The sequence below is a fragment of the Chamaea fasciata genome, unplaced genomic scaffold (assembly GCF_029207755.1).
Source record: "Chamaea fasciata isolate MVZ Bird 193981 ecotype frontalis unplaced genomic scaffold, bChaFas1.0.hap1 SCAF_5, whole genome shotgun sequence".
Classification (NCBI taxonomy): Eukaryota; Metazoa; Chordata; class Aves; order Passeriformes; family Sylviidae; genus Chamaea; species Chamaea fasciata.
Window position 1 is genome coordinate 43,470,666 of NW_027094090.1, and position 20,199 is coordinate 43,490,864.

The window sequence follows — 20,199 nt, forward strand, 5'->3', positions numbered from 1 at the left end:
AGAAACTAGACATTTAAAATCAGCTCCCTGTAACTTAAAGTAATGACATGGTTGAGATTCTCATGGGTCTCCCAAGTCAACTCTGTGGCTGAAGGAATTGTACTGGTCAATGGATGGTGCTGCTGAAGTTACCCTGTATGCTTCCCAGTATCAGAGCCCAGCAGCAGAAAGCATCACTCCAAAACGCTTAAGTTAACAGGATTTACCAATAAGATTTCAAGAGTAAGATAGCTCCGCTGTTTCAGCCACCTTGTGTTCTCCCAGCACTATTCAGTTCCCCAGGCCAAAAAATGATTTACAAGTTCTTAATTTCTCCTGTGGCAGTCCTTGCAGACATTCTTAAATGATGTCAAGCACACAACTGCTTTACTGAAGATTAAATTTATGAAATGTAATAGCAATCTTCTCTGTTAAAATCAGCACTGGTTTTACTTTTGTGATTCACTAACAGGAGTTTTTTTAAAAACATTGTCTTCCCAGCAGAGAGCAAATGGCAGAAATTACCCCTGAAGAGACAGGGCTCTGTTCACTTCCATGACTTTGGTGTGTGTCTGGGCAGAAATGGTAGAAAGCTATAACAGATTGGCCCATACATGATTTAAATATGTAACTTTGGCATTGTTGCTGCTAACCTCTGAACTGTTATCTGAAGTGGGAAGAGCAGCAACTGTATTACCTCTGATAACACTCTAATGTGGTAAGGGAAAGCACACACAACACACACAAAAGGGAAATATACACACAAAACCTGTGAACTCTGGCTGGATTTCCACAACTGAATAAGGGCTGTATTAGATTAGTACAGTTGACCACTGCACAAGAGAGGGAGCTCTGATCTGTGATTTTGGAGGTTTCTTCCAAGGCAAAGTTTAGAGAGATTATATTCCATTCGGAATTTCTTGACTTCTGAAGCACAATAGTTGTTTTTTTATTTACAGTATACCCTTTTCTTGCTGTCCTTGATCTTAGAGTATCTTGCAAAACAGTCTTGACTTTGCAGGTTTGCACCATAGAATATGCTTGGAGACCAGACATTTAAACATTCGTATTCTTTTGTATAATTGAGGCGCACCATACTCTTCATGATTAGCAAGGTTTGTCATGTCCAACAGAAATGCATCTTCCCTGAAACAGATGTGGTATGGGCAGCAAATCCATCACTATGGCGTGGAGTTTGACCTCTTTTTACAAGAGCTCAGGGGCTGATTCAGCCTACTGCAGCAACTGTGGAAGGGGCTTTAGTGCTCTCCCTCACCTCCCCCTCAACCTTTGAATTTTTGTCTTTCTCAGACCATGTGTGCTGCTGGGAACATGACGAGCTGATGACAGCATGAAAGGTGGCAGGTGGATGGAAAGGAAAGGCTAGAATTGCTTGACAATAGAACTAAATGCAGGCTAGGGTCTAAGACTTTTGGAATTTTGCTGTTCTCCCTCTGCCTTTCAGCAAGACAGGAGATAAAAAGAATTATCTGCCTCCGCTCAGTAAACACATTTTACTTCCTCTCTTGCGTCATCATATCACTCCATATCCTGTCCTTACCTCACCTTACTGCCTTCCTCCCAGCTCAAACCATGCCAACTTTAGTCTGATGTTCTATGTGTGTTCACTTCTAGAAAGTTGCAATGAGGGTGAATAGTGAGGTCTCTGTGAATAGTTCCATTGTCTGGTCCAACAGAAATTTGTCATTTACATTTTAAATGAGCGTGTATGTTCAGCTAGATGAAAGGGAACTTAGATATTAAACAAATACCAGATTGTCTAGGTTAATTTGTTGTATTTGAAGGGATTTTTTTTTCTGAAGTTGTTCATCAAACCTTTATCACTGAAGATGTGCAGGTGTTATTTGCCGCTTGTCACCATAGAACAGAGTGAGCAGGTACCTATGTTCTATCTATGGAATCTTTCCCAGGGCCTTTCTCTCTAGAAAAATTTATTAAATCTCCTCCACTAAAGGAGAAGGGTTATTCAAATTATCCCAAGAGGGAAATTTTCCAATCTTTACCTGGAAAGTCTGTTAAACAGTAAAGCAGAGGGGGTTTTTTTGTGAATCAGGTAATTGGAAACTGAGCTCCACAATGTGATTTGTGACTTTGGTCTCTGAATCCTGGTCCTTGGTGTATTGAACTGAAAAATTTTGTCTATGTAAATATGAAAAAGGGAGGAGTTTTTCCATTTACTATGCAGAATAAAATCTAGTATTTCTCAAATAGACTATATTATGTAAGATTTTTATTACCACATAATCTGCCAGGCAAGTTTATCAAAGATACAGAAAACTGCTTTGGGTCTCATCAGCATTGCAAAGATAAATTTTTGCAGCAAAAATATAGATAGATTATGGGAGGGTAATCTGATACTTTAGATTTGAGCTCTATATTTCATTATTGATTCAAGGAAAGATTCTGTTTTCTGAAAAAAAAATATTTTTTTGGAATATTGCTGGTACTTTTCCAAGATGAAGGGTATTTTAAAGAAAGAAGTAGAAAAATGGATGTATCTCTGAGAAAATAATATTTAATTAAAATAAAACCCAATAAATAATCAAGTGTGTACACATATTTTATTTTTATTTCTTTATTTACTATGTAATAGCTAAACTTTATATGTAAAATTATTTAAATTTAGAATTCATACATTAGATCTGAACAATTCACCAAAAAATTTTGTATTTGCATTGGTTTTGTACTAAAGTATCTTGTTTTTGCTTAATAACTTGCCGTTCAGTAGATAATGGATTTGTCTTTTAGCATTTCATAATCTTCTCAGTGTCTCAGTAATCAATTCCAATGTTAACAGAAATATTTCCCAAATCAATGATATTTATAAAAAATCATCTAGGTTAATGTAGCAGTGGGTTAATGATTTGTCTGTAGAGGTTCTTACACTATGTGACAGTCTTGGCTGCTGTCAAAGCTTAGATGAGGTTACCAACTGGCAAACGGGGTAGACACATGTATGCATAAGGTGTTTTGCTCAGGTTGATGGGATTACCATCCAGTCTGATGTCTTCGAGAGCCCTACGCACATAAGTAAAATCTCTCATTTTGCAGAAAGTATCTTCATGCATCTCTTGAATGTTGTTGTTCTAAAAGAAAACAAGCAAACAAAAAAGAAGCTATCAGAATAGTTACCTGAGAGTAATTTTTTACTCTGAAACACCATCTATGGATGTATCTTCAGTGTCTAGAGAGATATTTGCTTGAACTCAAGGGCCCAGATTGTGGCAGCAAGTCATCAGCAGAGAAATCTTCCAAGCAGGAGAAAATTTCTTGGCCAGTGCAAAGCTTCAAAACTCAAACCATGTAGCAGAGACAGGCTTTGAAGGAGCCTGGTAGAAGTATAGAGCATTTTCATTTCCAGATTGTAGTGAAGAGCCTTATTAAGACAAATTCAATCCACAATAGGCCAGTCCAAAAATCGTAGAAACATAATTATCATCCTGACATCTTAATATGCCTCAGCCTGCAAAGGTAAAACTCTGAAATTTGATCTGTGACAATTTATTTCCACCAGGTCCTCTCACATTAGTTTAACTTGCATCCGTTAGCATCTGGGAAAATTGAATGCTTTTGGTTTTATTCCTTTGATTTAAATTGCTCTTACGTGCCTTTTATTCACTGAGTTTCTGTTCTTGAAGTGAACCATTCTCAACAATGAATTGGTGGAATACAGCATTGTCAGGAAACCAGGACTAAAAATTTCATCACCTAGAATGATGGCTGTCTGAAAATTCTTCCCTTCTCCATTCCTTTGCTAGTCAAAAATTGGTGTGGAAAAAGTCCACCTAACTAACTTTTTTCTGTAGCACATAGCACTGAATATTTAATTTATTGGCACAAATAGGTGAGAAACAAGTCAGCTAGCAGGCAGAGAGATTCAATATATTTGCTTACTGAAAGATAGAGGTTGAATGATGCGAGGTACATTACATTGCTTACTGAAGGGTTTTTTTCTGTATGATGTAATAAATAAAAATATCTGATAAAAAAACCTGTAAATTGGTACAAGAGAAGATAAAGGGAAATAAGCGGGGCTGGAAAAGGTTAAAAGGAAGAATTCAGAAAGAAACTTTAGGATAAGAGTAATTGTAGAATTTGATTTTAGAAAAATATTACAAATTCTGAAAATTAGCTGAGCTAAACTTTACTTCTATGAAACACTGCAATCACCAGTTGATTTTATGTTTCCCATAGCTTTTTTGTCAAGTAAGAACGTTTTTGGATAAAAAGAAGAAACAATACAACACAAAAGTTTGCCCTTCCCAGTTGTGCATACTATTTGAGCATGATATAAGGAGCCATTACTTTTGTAGCCTACCTGAAGATGAAGAGCTTGGAGGCTTTCAGGGAGTGGCAATGGAATGTGATCCAAGTTATTGTCAGTAATATAAAGATGCTGCAGTTCATCCAGATTCTAGAGGAAGATGGATAAAACAGGGGGAAATGACAAACATATTTGAAAATCTCTGGGAAGTTTAAAATGTATCACTGCAATGAACACCACTGGAGAGCAAAATATTTTGCTTCCTCTTGATATGATGAAAAGACAGAACTTCAAAGACAGTAATGAACTCTGATTTGCATAGACCGAGAATGTTGCTGATAAGAGTTAGATGTTCAGATTAAAATGAAGGGGGAAAATGTCTTTCAAATATCTACAGAATTATTAAAGATGTAATTTTAATGATGATGTTGTTTCCTTTCTTTCGTGACAAGGCTACTCGATTTTGTAAAAGTGTATTGTGTTGAAGCAAATTATAACTGTATAAGAAATGCCTCAGTTAAAAATACATTTCTCATTCCATTTTAAAGGGTAAATAATTTTCTCTCTTGACTTGTTGGAATGAATGCTGGGGGACCTGGCAGACATCATAGGTAGGCTGCTAACAGTTGTCTTTGAAAGGTCACAGGGATCAGGAGAAGTGCCTGAGGACTGGAGGTAAACCAGTGTCACCCCTATCTACAAACAGGACAAGGAGGATCAAGGGAACTACCATCCAGTCAGCTTCACCTCAATCCCTGAAAGGTGATGGAGCACCTCATTCCAGAGGCCATCTCAATCCCCAGGGATGACAGGAAGGTGATCAGGACTAGCTAGCATGGATTCACTAAAGGTAAATCATGTTTGACCAACCTGATTGCTTCTAAAATTATATATATAAAAAAAAAAAAAAACCAGAACACATGAGGGCAGAACACTTAATATTTTCTACCCTGATTTCAGCAAGGCTTTTGATGCTTTCTCTCATAGCATAGTCTTAGGAAACTCAGGAAGTGTGGACTGGAGGAGTGGAGTGTGAGGTGGATTGAGAACTGACTAAACAGCAGATCCCAGAAGGACATAATCAATATTATCTGGCAGTCTAGTGGGAGTCCTGCCACTAAGGCTGTCCCTCAAGGTGCAGTGTTGGACCTGACTTGGGTAGGGGGAGAGATGCCTCCTCAGCAAGTTTGCTGATAACACAAAGCTGTGAGGAGTGGCCAATACCCTGAAGGGCTGTGCAGCCCCCCAGAAGGACCCCAACAGGCTGCAGAGATGGACCGAGAAGAGCCATTCAACAGTTCCAAGAAGGCCAATGGAGTCCTGGTGTACATTAGGAAGACCATTGCCAGCAAGTCAAGGGAGGTGATCCTGCCCTCTACTCAGCCCTGGCGAGGCACATCTGGAGTGCTGCGTCTAGTTCTGGGCTCCTCAGAACAAGAGAAAGACATGGAGCTCTTTCAGCAGGTCCATTTGAGCACTACAAAGATGATTAGGGGACTGGAGCATCTATCTCTCTTAGGAGAATAGGCTGCACTTCTAACCACATCCTCTGGAGAGAGGAAGAATTTTCCCATCACACCCAAACTTACTTTAAATGCCTCATTTGGTATCCCTCGGCGACCAAGCCTGTTCTTACTAACATCAATGAACGTTAAGGTAGATGGCAACTCCGGGAGTTGCCTTATCCTATTGTCACGAAGCACCAGCTCCTGAAGTTGGGGCAATCTTCGGAAAGCATCCTTGTGGATATCTGATATGAAATTTGCAGTCAAATCAATCCTCTTTAAATGGTCTGGCAGAGAAATAAGGTACAACAGACTTATTAGAATGTATTTCCAGAAATTTAAAAAAAACCCTGCCTGCGTCATTCTTTATACATCTTTCAGTGAAAGATTTCAAAGTTGAGTTTTAAGATTTTTGTGTGTTTTGGGAATCTTATAAATTATTATCTTTTGGAAAAATGACACTTAAAGGGAAATAAGCAAATTTTCTACAACCTTGTTTCTCATTCTTTATTTCAACACTTTCCTGTATGTAAGAAATTTGATATATTGATATATTGATCTATTGTATGAAATACACTCACGCACTTTTTCCAATTAAAAAAAATAAATTGAATATTTGGGAGGCTTTATTACTTTTCTAAAGATGATTGCAACTAACAGCAAAAATAACAGTGATACTTGTTATTTATAATAATTCAAAAGTTTGACCGAGAATCTTAATCTAATGTATGTACCCTTACACTTCAAAGTAGCAAAATGCATGTGCATTTATGTTTAAAATTTACCATAATCAAACATCATATAAAAATATATCACTATAGTTTTGGTTCTTATGAGCCAGAAATATTCAAATTTAAAGCTGATTTCAATAATCCTGCTATCCATACTTAAGTTAGCAAAGTCATTTCTGCTGATCTTCTTGATTCTGTTATAGCGTGAATAAAAATATGTGGTTTTCTTAGGCAATGGTGGAACGACATCAAGCTCACGATCATCACAGTAGACTGTGGTCCCTAGGCATGTGCACAAGAGGCAAATGGGAAGACCTGTCAAGGAATTTAAAAGAAAACACTGTGTTAGAAAGGATATGTATAAAAATTATGCATAAATTACTACAATGAAATGCTCACATAACCACCTAATGATCAGATGGTATCTGTGGTAAAGTTCACTTCTCATTCTGCTTTAATCACAAAATCATATCATTGTAACACTAAAGTGATTAAATTCTTTTTAAAATGAATTTATTTTACTCCCTATGCCTAGAATAGCAATTAAATTGTTCTAATAAATTGTTTCTCAGGTGACATCAAACAGCCAGAAGTTGATTTTCCCCTTAAGATAGCAGGTGTATACGTCCATCTAGATGGGAGAATAATAGCTGATAAATAATATTTTCTATTTAATCTGTCTCTCTGTCATTCTCTTATCTCCTCCCCCTCCCTTTTTATATTTCTTTCTACCTTTCTCTCTCTCCCTCAGATTTACTATTAAATAAAATCCATCCTATTGGCTTTGGCATATGGTCTTGTTTGCATCTTAATTCAGGCATAATCCCTCTAACAATTTTAATAACAGGATTGTAACACTTGTGACACTGACTTTTTAATACATCTTTTCCTTGATTATGAGTATAAATCAGCATATCTGTTTATCAGCTTTTAATCCCATAGAAATACTTTTCTATTTCATGTTTTCTTCCTCCTTGTAGCAGATGGGATTTTTTGCTTTTGTAGGATATATGCTATATACTATAGAATAGTAGGATAATTCAGGAATATGAGAATGTTTTTCTTGCAGATTAGTCTTTCCTCCAGATCAGTCTTTCCTCCACATCTAATGTGTCTACATGAGAGATGTGCCTTAATCTGCCCCAGTTATCAGTAGATAATTGAGGTGCCTTTTGAGGCAAAATTAAAGAATCCGTAACCAGAATACTCTTTTATTTTTATGTGATAATCTGTACTTGTACATCCAGGAGTACAATTTCTGGAGAGATAAGAATCTTTTCATGCTTTCCCTAATTTTCTCTACAGTACAGATTGAATTGGCTGGAGAGAGGAGGTCTGACACAGAGGAAAAAGTATTCACACCTTGAACTATTCCAGCAAATCTAGGCCTAAATGAATATAGAGTTAAGGATGGCTGGGGTTTTTTTTCATAATATTGCAATATAGTATCATAGTATGGGAAAGGATTTCGCCCGGTCCTATTTTTTATCTTGGAGGAGTGATATTTTTCCCCTATGTCTGGTGGACACTGAAAAAAGCAGAAGTAGGGGAAGGATTCAAAAAGATATCAACAAGAAAAATGAGCTTGGCTTAATGTTACTGAGCCTTGTAGTCTTCTATTCGGTAGTACCAGGCCAAAAGCAGCAACACCTGACAGGAAAATGTGTTGCTAAAAAAAGGAAGACATGAGAAATTTGATTGGATATATTGGGCAGTTCTTGAGCATTTCTTTAGTTGATGCACAATTTGCGCAACTCAAAAATATTGACAGATGCAGAATTCATAATATATAATATTTACAGGACATATTGTAACATCTTGTAATTTTCAAAATTGAAAAAAAATATGAGCCTTTCTTTTTTCTTTATTCTGGAATCTCCTGGGAAGTTTTTTTCCATTTTTATTTGTTTTGACAGTGTATATTTTTCCTGGATAAGCTCACTTGTAGTATGTACCAAAATAAGACTATGAACTATTAACTTCACTGAATACACAATTTTGGAAGCGGAAACTCTGGGGTTTATGCTTTGGTTTGTTGGGTTGTTTTTCTTTTTTTTTTTCATTCCATTTTTCTTCTATGGCACTCAGCTGTAGTGTTGAGCATAGTAAAAAGTAGGATTTTCCTGTTACTGGATGTTGATCACCATATAACACAAAGATCCCTCACAGCAATGGATAAGTCTAGTGAGCTTTACCTATTATAATTTAGAAGAGCTTCAGACTAATCCCAAAAATTAGCAGTGCAAAATTTGTGTGGGAGAGGGACAGATAATATTTTGCAATTTTCATTCCCCTGCAATATTTATAAAGTTCTTATTTCACTATAGATAGTAAGAAGAATTGAAAATCATTTTCACAAAAAAGTTCTAAGTAACTCCCTTTCCTTAAGTTTTTCAGTTTATAGTTTTCATGGTCAAAATTCTTCAACATTTTAATTATACTTTGTAGGAATACATTTATTAAAAGCATAGCAAATCATTATAAGTAAAGACAGTTGATAATGATATTGAAATTTAAGACAGAAAAACAAGTACTGGTAGCATTGCCAACCATCAGCAAATTTTCAAGTTGTAAATATTCACTGGCACAGTTGTTTTCATATTTAAATAGTATGGAAACCTTTTGACTCGGCAACTAACTGACTTTGTAGCATTCAAGATAGGCATGTGTTATCTTTCTTCAGTAAAAGACATACAGAAATTATATACTTCATTTTCAGTAAAAAAAAAAAAAAAAGAAAATAAAATGGGCTTGCTCAAAATCAAATCTACAAACAAAAAAAAATCACTTTCCTACTAACCATCTTGAGTCTGGGGTCCAAGAACACCTGACCCCTGTGCTGAAGACCCATCAACTAATTTGGGCGTTGATGCTTCATCCTCAGTTTCTTCTGTCAGCAGTGCAGAAGAATAACTCTCTTGAATTACAGAAGATAGTTCTGTCCCAATATCTCTCTAGGGAAAATGAAAGGGAAATGTTACTGTTTACTTCCCTTGGAAGCTGTTTCTCTTCCAGTTATTCGTATTCTCCCACTAGAGGTCACATATTTTCTGAGGTTTAATGCTTGAGCTGCATTTTATCCAGGAGCTATAATGAGTTCTGATGATATATAAACAACACATGAAAATCCAACATACTTTTTCACTTTTTATCTCAGTGCTTTGAATGTTTTTTATATATGCACACATACATATACTTCGTTACTGAGAATGTATACTAGCAAAATTATTTTTCAATATTTATTTGAAGACAAATGAGATTTGTGATAAAAATTGATAGACAGGTGTGTGAAAAATGAAAATTTGCTGTGAAATATCAAACAGGTACAAGTCATTTGCCATAAAATTTTAAATTGTACCGTCACAAATCCAAATCCAATATAACTGTGTGCACTGTGCTTAGAACACTATCATGATTTAAAAATATTACTAAATAATTCTGAACTTTGACTTCACATACGACTTCCTAATATGTTAAAGACTCTGGTTAACTATATTCATTAGTAGCTGTATTATGTAATATTTAAAAAATTGATATAGATAAAAATATTGGATAAAATCTTGGTTTTAAAACACAAAAAATTTGGGAGATCCTTGTGTGGAACTGGAAAACGTTTGGGGTTTTTTTGTCCTTCACTCTATATAATTAGTCAAAGCAGTAAATTTTTTCAGGTTAACTTTAATTCTTAAAATGCATTCTGTTGATTTTCCTCAATGACAATTGAGGATAAAAATTAAGATGTAGCAATTTTCTTGTATCACGCCACCACTTATAAAAATAGTATTGCAGACTTGCCAGGCTTGTAGCAGAGGGTTCTATGTTAGCAAAGAGGCAGAGTTGTTTTCTGTTATCACCCAGACATAGTTGTGTCATCTTTGCAAGTTACTTTCCCACTGTATCTTCATTTCCCCACGTGTAATAATATTGTTCAATGGAGCCAGAGCCCCTTTTGAAAGTGCACTCTTTATTCCTTAAATCCAAAACAATTAATTAGTATCATTATAGGGTTTTGCACATCTGAGGTGCTGTTAAAAATGTATGTAATGCATTTAACCCTGTGGGTGCTGCACACTTCTGCTACAGTTAACAGTCCTTATCTTTTTCTAAGGCACAGCCAAATACAGGAATTTTGTCACAGTATCATTATTGTGAATGCAAAGGTGCCAAAGCCCAAAATTCTGCTTCAGTTTTCATCCACTGCGGCTTTCTAGCACAACACCACTGCAAAACTATTGAATCCCAAGTCTTTCACCTGACCAAGCATCTCCTTTTTTGAAACCATCCACAGCTACTGCTTTCTTTGCTCTCTCCATGAAGTGCAAGTTGTAAATCTCTCACAGAGGTGTTCATAAATTCTAATTGTAAAAGACAGGTAAAAAGAAATTTCATCCAGACTGGCCAAATAGTTAGAATTTTTAAATATTGATTTTATATGTAGACTATAGAAGTTAATGGAACTAAAACACCTGACATTTGGATTCCAAACACAGGCAAAGCTTTGCTGTATTTGATCCCTATTTGAATCTCTTTGTATGTGTATATATATTTCATATGTAACCAACAGCTCAAGGGATACGATTCTGCCCTTCTACTCTGTTCTTGTGAGACCCCACCTGCAGTGCTGCATCCAGCTCTGGAGTCTCCGGCACTAGAAGGACATGGGCCTGTGGGAGCAAGTCCAGAGGAGGGCCAAGAAGATGAAGATAGGCTGAGAGAGTTGGGGTTGTTCAGTCCAGAGAAAAGAATGCTCTAGGAACACCTTATAGTAGCTTTTCAGTACCTAAAGGAGACCTACAAGAAAGCTGGAGAGAGACTTTTTAGAATGACGTGTAGTGATAGGACAAGGGAGACTTGAAACTGAAAATTTTATATATTATTAAATTCCTTACTGTGAGGATGCTGAGGCATTGTAAACGGTTTCCCAGAGAAGTTATGGATTCCCTTGCTCAAGGAAAAGTTGGATGGGGTTTTGAGCAACCTGGGCTAGTTGAAAGTGTCCCTGCCCATGGCAGAGGGTTTGGAAATAGAAGATCTTGATCCTTTCCAACCAAAATAATTCTATGATTCTATGAACTGTGAAAATTTGGGAAAAAAAACACTTTACATCACATAATAGACTATCCTGCAGTGTAGCTATATATCATTACAAGCAGTAATCATATCACTATAAACATTATGATCCTGGATTGCCTTAGAACATCTAAATAATTACCTAAAATCTTATTTTTTATACACAAATAATTTGGTTTAGGTTATATAATCATAATAGGTTCAAATATTTTATGTCAATTAGTTTCACTGAAGACAGAAAACATGAAAGCAATAAAAAAACCCAGTAAGCACTCTGAACCACACAGGCTCAGATTTTGACTAGGAATGTTTTAGGTTTTCTCTATATTCTTTAGTTGTATTCTACTAAGCCACAGATACTATTACTAATTAGAGTTTATGGATAAAAATGTCCCAATACTGTTACCAAGATCACAACCTCACAAAATGCAAGGTAATTAAATGAGCAAGATGACCTTCAGCTGAACTGAGTAACGTGAGTTGATGTAAGTAAAAGGATGTTCATTGTCATTTCTTGTCATTTTGTGCAGACAAATACACAATGTTACCATCTGCTGCATTGACAGTAGACAGCTTAACCAGGAATGGACTTGGGGCAAATCAAAAGAAGGCTTTGGGAACAAAGGAAATGGGCCAGCTGTTCTCTGAATGGAGGAAGCCTAGAGGGAGAGATGCATTCCAGAATTTTATTGACCCAGGTTAGTACTGCACTAAAGTTCTTGCACACACTGTCTACTTCTTCACCAGATTTGTGGAAATCAGATAAGAATCCCTCTTCAGAACTTTGGAATTAAATCCAGAGATCTTAAAATCTGTTAATATCTTCATATGCAATTTTTGTTCTACTGAATGTAATATTCTGGAGAAGAGTATTTTCAAGACAGACTTTGTAAATAGGCTTCAGACCAAAGATAATTTTCCTTTCACTTATTATGGAATTTGTGTCATCTACGCTGACTGCCACCTCTCTGCATATTTGGGTCATTCTTTATGGGACATACTGTTTTGGGATTTGTGATTTACTTTGTGCTTCCTGAGGGTTCTTAGTTGAATAGTCACTGTAGCTGTTGGGTAGCAACCCGGAGGTGTTAACCTCTAGCACTTCCATTTCTACACTGTTATCTCTTTCTTACTGAAAGATGTTACCTAGATTTGTAGATGCACAGGTGAAAGTCTCCCCACAGTTTCCCTGCAGATGCACTAAGTCTGGGGTTTAGGGACACTCTTCCAAGAAGTCAGCATTATCTATTCAGTCGTCTGCAGTTGTGAGTGTCATAAGAAAATTAAAATTATTGACATTAACTTAATAGCATTGCAAATTTTTGTGCTTGTAGCGGAGTAGGAGTTCACTGATATATGTGTTTTAGATACCAGATGCAGAGCATGAACAGTATTTTCTTGCTGTACGTAACTTGGACTTTAACCAGTGACCTAAAGGTAAAAGTCTGTTTCCCATTATTGGTCATCTGATCCATGCAACTTTGTATCTTTTACAAAGTTCGATAAATCATGCAAGATTTTAACAAGACAAAGATATTTCTTGGACTATATACTGTACAGAATAATCCCTCATATTCCAGATGTTTGTTTATTTTTGGCAACTGGACTTTACTAAAAAAAACCCCATTGAAACATAAATTATTGTATATCACTTAATGACATTATTTTCCATAAGGTTTTTTTTGGAGGGAACCTGGAATTAGGTAGGGAGTGGACTTGTACTTAATTTGATACTTTAAGAAATACACATTGTGAAAAATCACAAAGCAGGAAGAATTTTGCAGAGAAATATAATAAAGTATGTTTCTCTTTGCCAATAGCTACAAGTCTTCAATGTGCCTTCCATGCCTTAATACATGACTTAAGAAAAAACTGAAGGGGTATCACATCACCTATCTTTAGACATCTATGTGGTTAATAGTTACTCTATTCTGTCTTTGGAATCAATCAAGAATTTTAGAGAATACCAGTGCAGATTAGTCCCAGAGCATGCCAAAGGATAGTTGATATTCTTCCTAGGATTGCATGGAGCACCTAGTTTTTTCCTCATCCTATATTTATCCAATGTGACTCCATTTTCTAACAGAAGTTCTTAGTGTGGCTGGCCAATTCAGAGACACTTTCAGATCAGGAAGTTACAAAAATCTAGAATGCAGAAATCAGAACACAACAGTAAGTGATAAAATGCAATTGGTAAAATCCGACTTTTAACTTGCCATCCATAGGCTGGGCATTTAGTTTGTATTAGCATCGTTTCACAGTCAGTACAGAATGAGACAAAACTTCTGAAAAGCAGCTCCAGACATTGGCTTCAGAAATGACTTTTAGGATGGGCTCTTTAGGTATCTGTATCTCACCACTGACAGTAAAGGAGGCGAGAGAAACAAAAGAGTAGGAAAGGCTCAGGAGTTTCTTTTATATATCTTTTTTATGTGTCTACTTTATATCTACATCTTTTAGGATCAAAGCTGACGTATTACATGTGATAAGTTTAAATCCACAGAAGAATGTGAAGTGTGTTCTGTTCCAGTGTTTCTTTTACTGCAAAAAATATATTTATTACACAAATAAAAATTCAAAACTTAAGGCATTTTAACCTTGAAGGGACAGTTGTTCCACACAATGACCCATCAAAAGGAATTGGTTTCTCCCTTAGCTGTTCTGAAACTACCAAAGGCTTACAAGAAAATACCTAATTATGGTAGAAGTTATTCATAGAATCACAGAATGGTTTGGGTTGGATGGGAATATAAAAATCATCTCTTTCCAACCCCTTTGCCATGGGCAGGGAGTTTGTTTTCCTTTCCAAAAGTGGCCTATACTTGTTCTTGAATTTTGCATTTAAAGACTTCTTTTCTCCTATTGTTTTATCTTAAAATGAAATAGAGCTGTTAGTCACTGCAGAGAAGTGAATAACAAGAGCTGTAGTCAATAGCTTTCTGAAGCTTTTCTGAAAAACAAGAAAAAATTCCTACTGGGGATAAAGCTTCAAAGGATAAGTTTGATTCCCTTATCAACTATGTGGCTGACTTGTACATTACTTGTACCAATTAACAGAGTCTCTTAAAAATGTATAGGATATTCTGAAAAGTCATTGTATATCCACTTTTAAGTCTCTTAATTAATCAGATACCTGTGACAAAGATAGGGACAGCAGTGTAAGCCTTTCCCAACTCTGCAGAATGGCAAGAGTGAGTTCTCGTTCGAGTGTGGCTTCTCTTTGTGTGTGCTATGCCAACAGGAGAGACACTTTATGTGTATGCATACAGGCATGACCAAATGTGTGTGTGGAACTCAAGTTCTGAGCTTTATGCAGGCACCAAAATGCCCTATTATAAGTTTGATTCAAATTCAACAAGCTATGAACTAATGCTAATCAAAATGCATCAAATATTAGATTTTCACTGTGTTTCTTTCTGAATGTTTTGTGAATCATACTTTATAGCTCACCTCTTTTGTGTAAACAGACCCAGACCCACCGGTATTTAACTCCCTTCCTTTTCTGCTTTTTCAGTGCTAGGCCATTCTTAACCAACCTTAATTAAGTGCCCCTTTGCTTTTCAGCCCCACTGATAGCCTATCTTAGCAATGAAAATATTTTTCTGGTGCTCCTATACTTTTACTTCTTATTTTTCTGACTTAGTTTTTCCCACCTAAAGAAAAATTGACTGATTATGTTTAACAGACACTGATAAAATTGTAGTGCCATTTTATTAGGCATTAGTAGGTGATGTACTTAAGAATCTCTCTCCACAATCAGTTTTTCTCATACTTTTCCAAACAAAGTTTTAGTTTCAAAGAGGGGAAAAGTGAGAAGCTCACACAAGAGTTCCTCTGAGAGTCTGGTTTGATTCTATTAATTTCAAAGTCGGAAATCTCTCTTTGTGTATGTTTCCAGTGGAGTTGGGAGACCCAGTCTTGACTGTGGCCTCTGGACCCTATCATGATATTAATATTAATTCGAAATACTAATGAACTGTAAAGAAAAGAGAAGATACATCAGCTCCTGTTTATACTGTTGTTACTATCAGAAGATAAATCCAACACAAAGCTTGTACTCTCTTGGTGACATTTCTTTGCTGTATTTTTCTCCTTGAGGACCTTGGAATTCTTACCTGGATGATAGGCTTTTCTTTTACACTGCCTTTTTTTTAGCCATTATCTGTGAAAGAGTTGATACTGCTATCTTAATGTCTCGATCTACATTTTGTTTCTGAGTGATATATAACTTAGAGTTTTTCCAGTAATAATCTCCATTTGGATGCAAAGCATTAGCTGGGACTTCTGTGTCTCACTAACCTGGGATCTTAGAAACCACAGATTTTGTAATCTATACTGTCACCTAACACGTGACAATGCATAGCTTTGACTGAGGATTCAATACAATTCTCACAAGTAATTCACAGCTACAATTACTTTCCCCATGCAAATATTTGCATTAAAAAAGTATTCCATGTATACATTTAGTAACCTTTTCCAACCTTAAGATTATTCTAGAATCTATGACAAAAATAGACTTCAAGTGGAAGAATATCAAAAGCCATTATCTAGAAATGTTTTTAGAAACATACCAGAAACAATATTTCCAGGGTATGAGACGTAGCAAAGAAGTCAGAAACTTTGACTCAGTCACTCTTAGTTAACTGTATTAAAATGAAATTCTCATACTAAGTCTGAAACAGATGTCTATGGTTCGTCAAAAGTTATTTGAGGAAGATAGGTGTATGGGGTCAGGCTGGGATGGAATTGACCTTCCCCATGGTATCCCTCAGTGCTGTGCTTTGTGCTTTCAGCTGAAAAGGTTGATAATGCACCAGTGCTCAGTGACTGCTGAGCAGGGCTGGCACAGCACCAAGGCTGGCTCTCCAACATTTCCCTCTCACCAGTAGGGTAGGGATAGAACCAGGGGACCCAAGCTGAGCAAAGGGTTATATATTCAATATGGCATTTTGTCAGCAATAAAAGCTGAGAGAAAGGAGGCAGCGAGGGCAAAGAGGTGGGCTTGATTATTAACATGTTTGTCATCAGGAGCACCTCCTACACATACACAAGTCCTGCTTCCCTGGAAGTGTTTGGCCCTCACGTGCTGATGGGAAGAAGAGAATAAGTCTTTTGTTTCCCTTTGTTTTTGCATGCAACCTTTGTCTTTCTTCATTAAATTGCCTATATATCAACTCACAAGTTTTTAACCTTAGTTTCTTTGCCTGTCTCTCTGAGAAGTGGGAGGGAGAAAGCATCTTGATGGTCACAGGCAGTCAGTTAAGGTCAACCCACCTCAACAGATACCCTAAGAGAATGATTCATACTTGTCTTGGAGCATGGTCTTGGGCTGCCAAGCCTAATTTTAATCAGATAGAATGAGTGGAAAGAATCCCTTTCTAATATACCTTTAGGTCTTTCCTCACTTTGGTGATTATACATCAAATGTGTGATTACAGTATGTAATGGTGTGGAAAAGGCCATGAGGACACAGGTGCTTTAATTTAACTCCTTGAGGTGCACAAATGATTAATTCACATTGAAATTAACTGCAGTAGAACACTAAATGCATCTGAAGTGCTAGAACAGGTCAGCCTCCTGGACCTTCTGCAAATCAGTTGGATATACAACCTTGGTTAAAGTTTGCATTTTGCCAATGAGTCTAAAAATGGGTTAAACTGAATGATTCTATTTGCACATAACTGAATTTTAAAATCTTACATTGAAGACAGCAACAACAGAAAATGTTATTTGAATCTTATCTCCACCATTTCAGAAGTCTGAAGACATGATTCAGTGCTCTCTAAAGGGAAATTCAAGTCCTAAAGAGTTACTGCACACAGGCTAGATCTGTTGAAGGCCTGCTGTTTGTCTCGGTCTCTGTGGTATTGCTCATCATGTAAACTATGCATAATAAAAACTAACCTGTGACCTTGAATAAATATTGGATTTTGCACATAGAGCCACTTTTGCTGTTCACATCATTATGACAACAAGATTTTAAGCAGTAAAGTCATATCTGCAATCAAGAAATGAAATGTATTCTGCTTAAAACTTGAGGGACATCAATTATATTCAGATTAAAATATAACTTGCAAGACTTACATGCCCTATCAAATAGTGCACTGTCATATCTATAAAATTTTCTTGATTTCTAAAGCACTGACCACTCATATCTCCTGGGATATGGGGAGCTATGAATGCTTAGGATTCTCTTGGGCGGTACATGGTATTAGGAATGTAAGTTAAAAAAAAAAAAAAAAAAAAAAAAAAAAAAAAAAAAAAGAAAAAAAGATTTTTCCTAGACTTATACCAGAAAAGGCTCTCACAGGGAGGTCCATCCATATGCAAAGCAAAACTCTGTTCAACTGCTGTCATGGATGAACTTCACCTGATGAATTTTAAAAGGGCTGTCTGAAGAGCTCAGCAATGAAAGATAATCCTGCTCTGGAAAAGAAGCTTACCACTTTACCCTGACTCCGCCTATTCTATGCCTTCTAAAAAGAAAACAACCTGTGTTGGGATCTCTTGTATCTTTTCTTGTTGAGTGCAACATCAGCCATCCTGAATTTTCTTTCAGCTGGAAAAGAACACCTAAACCCTTCCTTTAACTCTATCCTTCACTCAGAAACTTGGAAAGGGCCACCCCATGTTTTGGTCTTATAGGACCTCACAGAGAGAGCACAGCACAGGAGAATCCCACCTACCATTCAATGCATTACTAAGAAATCTGTTTGAATGAGAAAAACTCAGTGATGAGGCACATTGAAAATAACTTCTCCCATTTCTGGGAAGAAAGTAGTTTCTGTAGGAATGATGAAGGCTTCATTTCGAAGAGCAGAGAGAGACAGAAACAGTGGTTTATTAATCAATGTGAAATAGAGCACAGCAACTAAAATTGGTAGTGACTTTATCAGGAAAGAAAGCTCAAGCAGGATCAAGTAGAGCGCAAGAGTGTCACAAACACAACATGCCAAAGGCAAGGTAAGTTCCTTACAGCAGAATTCTTGTCAATCCCTCTTAGACATTGAAAATTTATTTCCTACAGATTATAAGGTTCCGATCTTAGTGATAACTTCAACATTATTCTTATCTCTACAGTTCTCCTGTTTTGGAATATAGTTATTAAATTGTCTCTGTCCTTAGATTTCAAAGCTGTTACACAATTTCTGTCTCACATTGATGAAAAAATATCTCCTGTCCCTCCTGCTGTAATCATGAATCTTTCAAAGGATTGCATTTTAATGAATTACGCATCAAGTGTAAAAAGTACTAAAATATTATGTATAAAAAATGAAAATGCCACATTATTTAAATGTTATATTTTTGACTCAACTTCTATCACACACAATCCTGAATCACAGAGTGCTTATATTACCTTCAGGGTAGTTGTGCCGATGTCTAATCAGCAGGGTGAGAATAAAATTAATTTATCCTTTTAGTAATTGTAAAGAAATAAAGGATTGTAGAAGAGGAAGGAAGCATTTAAGTGAACAAATGGAGTCCCTTGCTTCTACAGGAGACATACTTTATCAGCTCACACTGTATCAGAATTTCAACAGTCTTTCTTCAGTTATTTTTCTTACTTTCCTGTGTTTAAATTCAAATGCTTTCCCTTTCTTTTTTCTTCCTTCTGTCTTTCCTAACAGCAATAGAAAGCATTAGCATTTATAGCCTGAAATACTTGTACTGAACATAAACTTAAGGAAACAGCTTTTTCCAACCTCGTTTAATGGGAAATCTGGAAATCCTGTCACCACTGCCTCCATGTCTCACCCAGACAGATAAATCACAATAATGACCTCCAACAGAATTTGTGGAATTGCATGGAGACCTGAGGAAAGCATGGTACCTTTCACGTTCCCCTAAAGATTGCCACAAATAAAACCCCAATCAGAATATATTTCGGCTGTGGTTGTAGGTTAGGGAAAAAGTGAATGAACTGCAAAGGCAATAGAAACCACATGAGTAGATTTGTCTGATAAATATTTTCATGGCAAAGAAAAATGGATCAATAACTACTGCATTTATGCACTTTGGAAAGACAGAATAAATTAAGTTCTAATTACCTCTACTTGGTCAGACTGCTTGTTTTCATCATAGGCAAATGGATGAGGCAGCTCTCCAAGTGGTATGTCATAGAACTCAGAATCATAAATAATGGTCTCACTGATAGGGGCAGCTCCAGCAGACTCAAAGATAAAAAATCCCAGAAAAACATTTACAAAAGTCTGCATTCTGTTTTCTTTTCTGAAAGAGAAGAAAATGGACAGATTGTAGGTAATGTGGTATTGACAAGCAATCTGTAGGTACTGTGGTATTGACAAGGAATCTATGACAATTTAATGTCACAAATACAGTACTTATAAATAAACCTCACAATATTTCTGATGAGTATTTCATATTTCATTGCACTTAGATATGAACATTTGAGAAACTAGAGAAAAGGTAAATTGTTATATTACTTATCTTTAGCACAATAAATAATCTTCTGGGATGTATAACTGTAATGTTATATCTCTCCTCCATTATAAAAAAAATAAATGGAATCAATCAAACAAAACAAAACAAACAAACAAAAAAACCAACCAACCAACAAAACCCACAAAAAAAAAAAAAACCCCACACCAAAAATACCCCACAGAAAAGA

At 36.3% G+C, this 20,199-nt stretch overlaps 1 protein-coding gene across 1 annotated transcript; it reads right to left on the minus strand.

Moving 5' to 3' along the window:
- Positions 1-2,599: 2,599 nt before the first annotated feature.
- Positions 2,600-19,786, minus strand: EPYC (epiphycan). The gene is made up of 6 exons (XM_066184601.1): positions 19,619-19,786; positions 9,301-9,454; positions 6,657-6,815; positions 5,854-6,056; positions 4,319-4,414; positions 2,600-3,086 (listed from the first exon to the last, which is right to left on the minus strand). Exons 1-6 carry the CDS (start codon positions 19,784-19,786, stop codon positions 2,916-2,918), a joined length of 951 nt encoding a protein of 316 aa, XP_066040698.1. The 3' UTR covers positions 2,600-2,915.
- Positions 19,787-20,199: the final 413 nt, after the last annotated feature.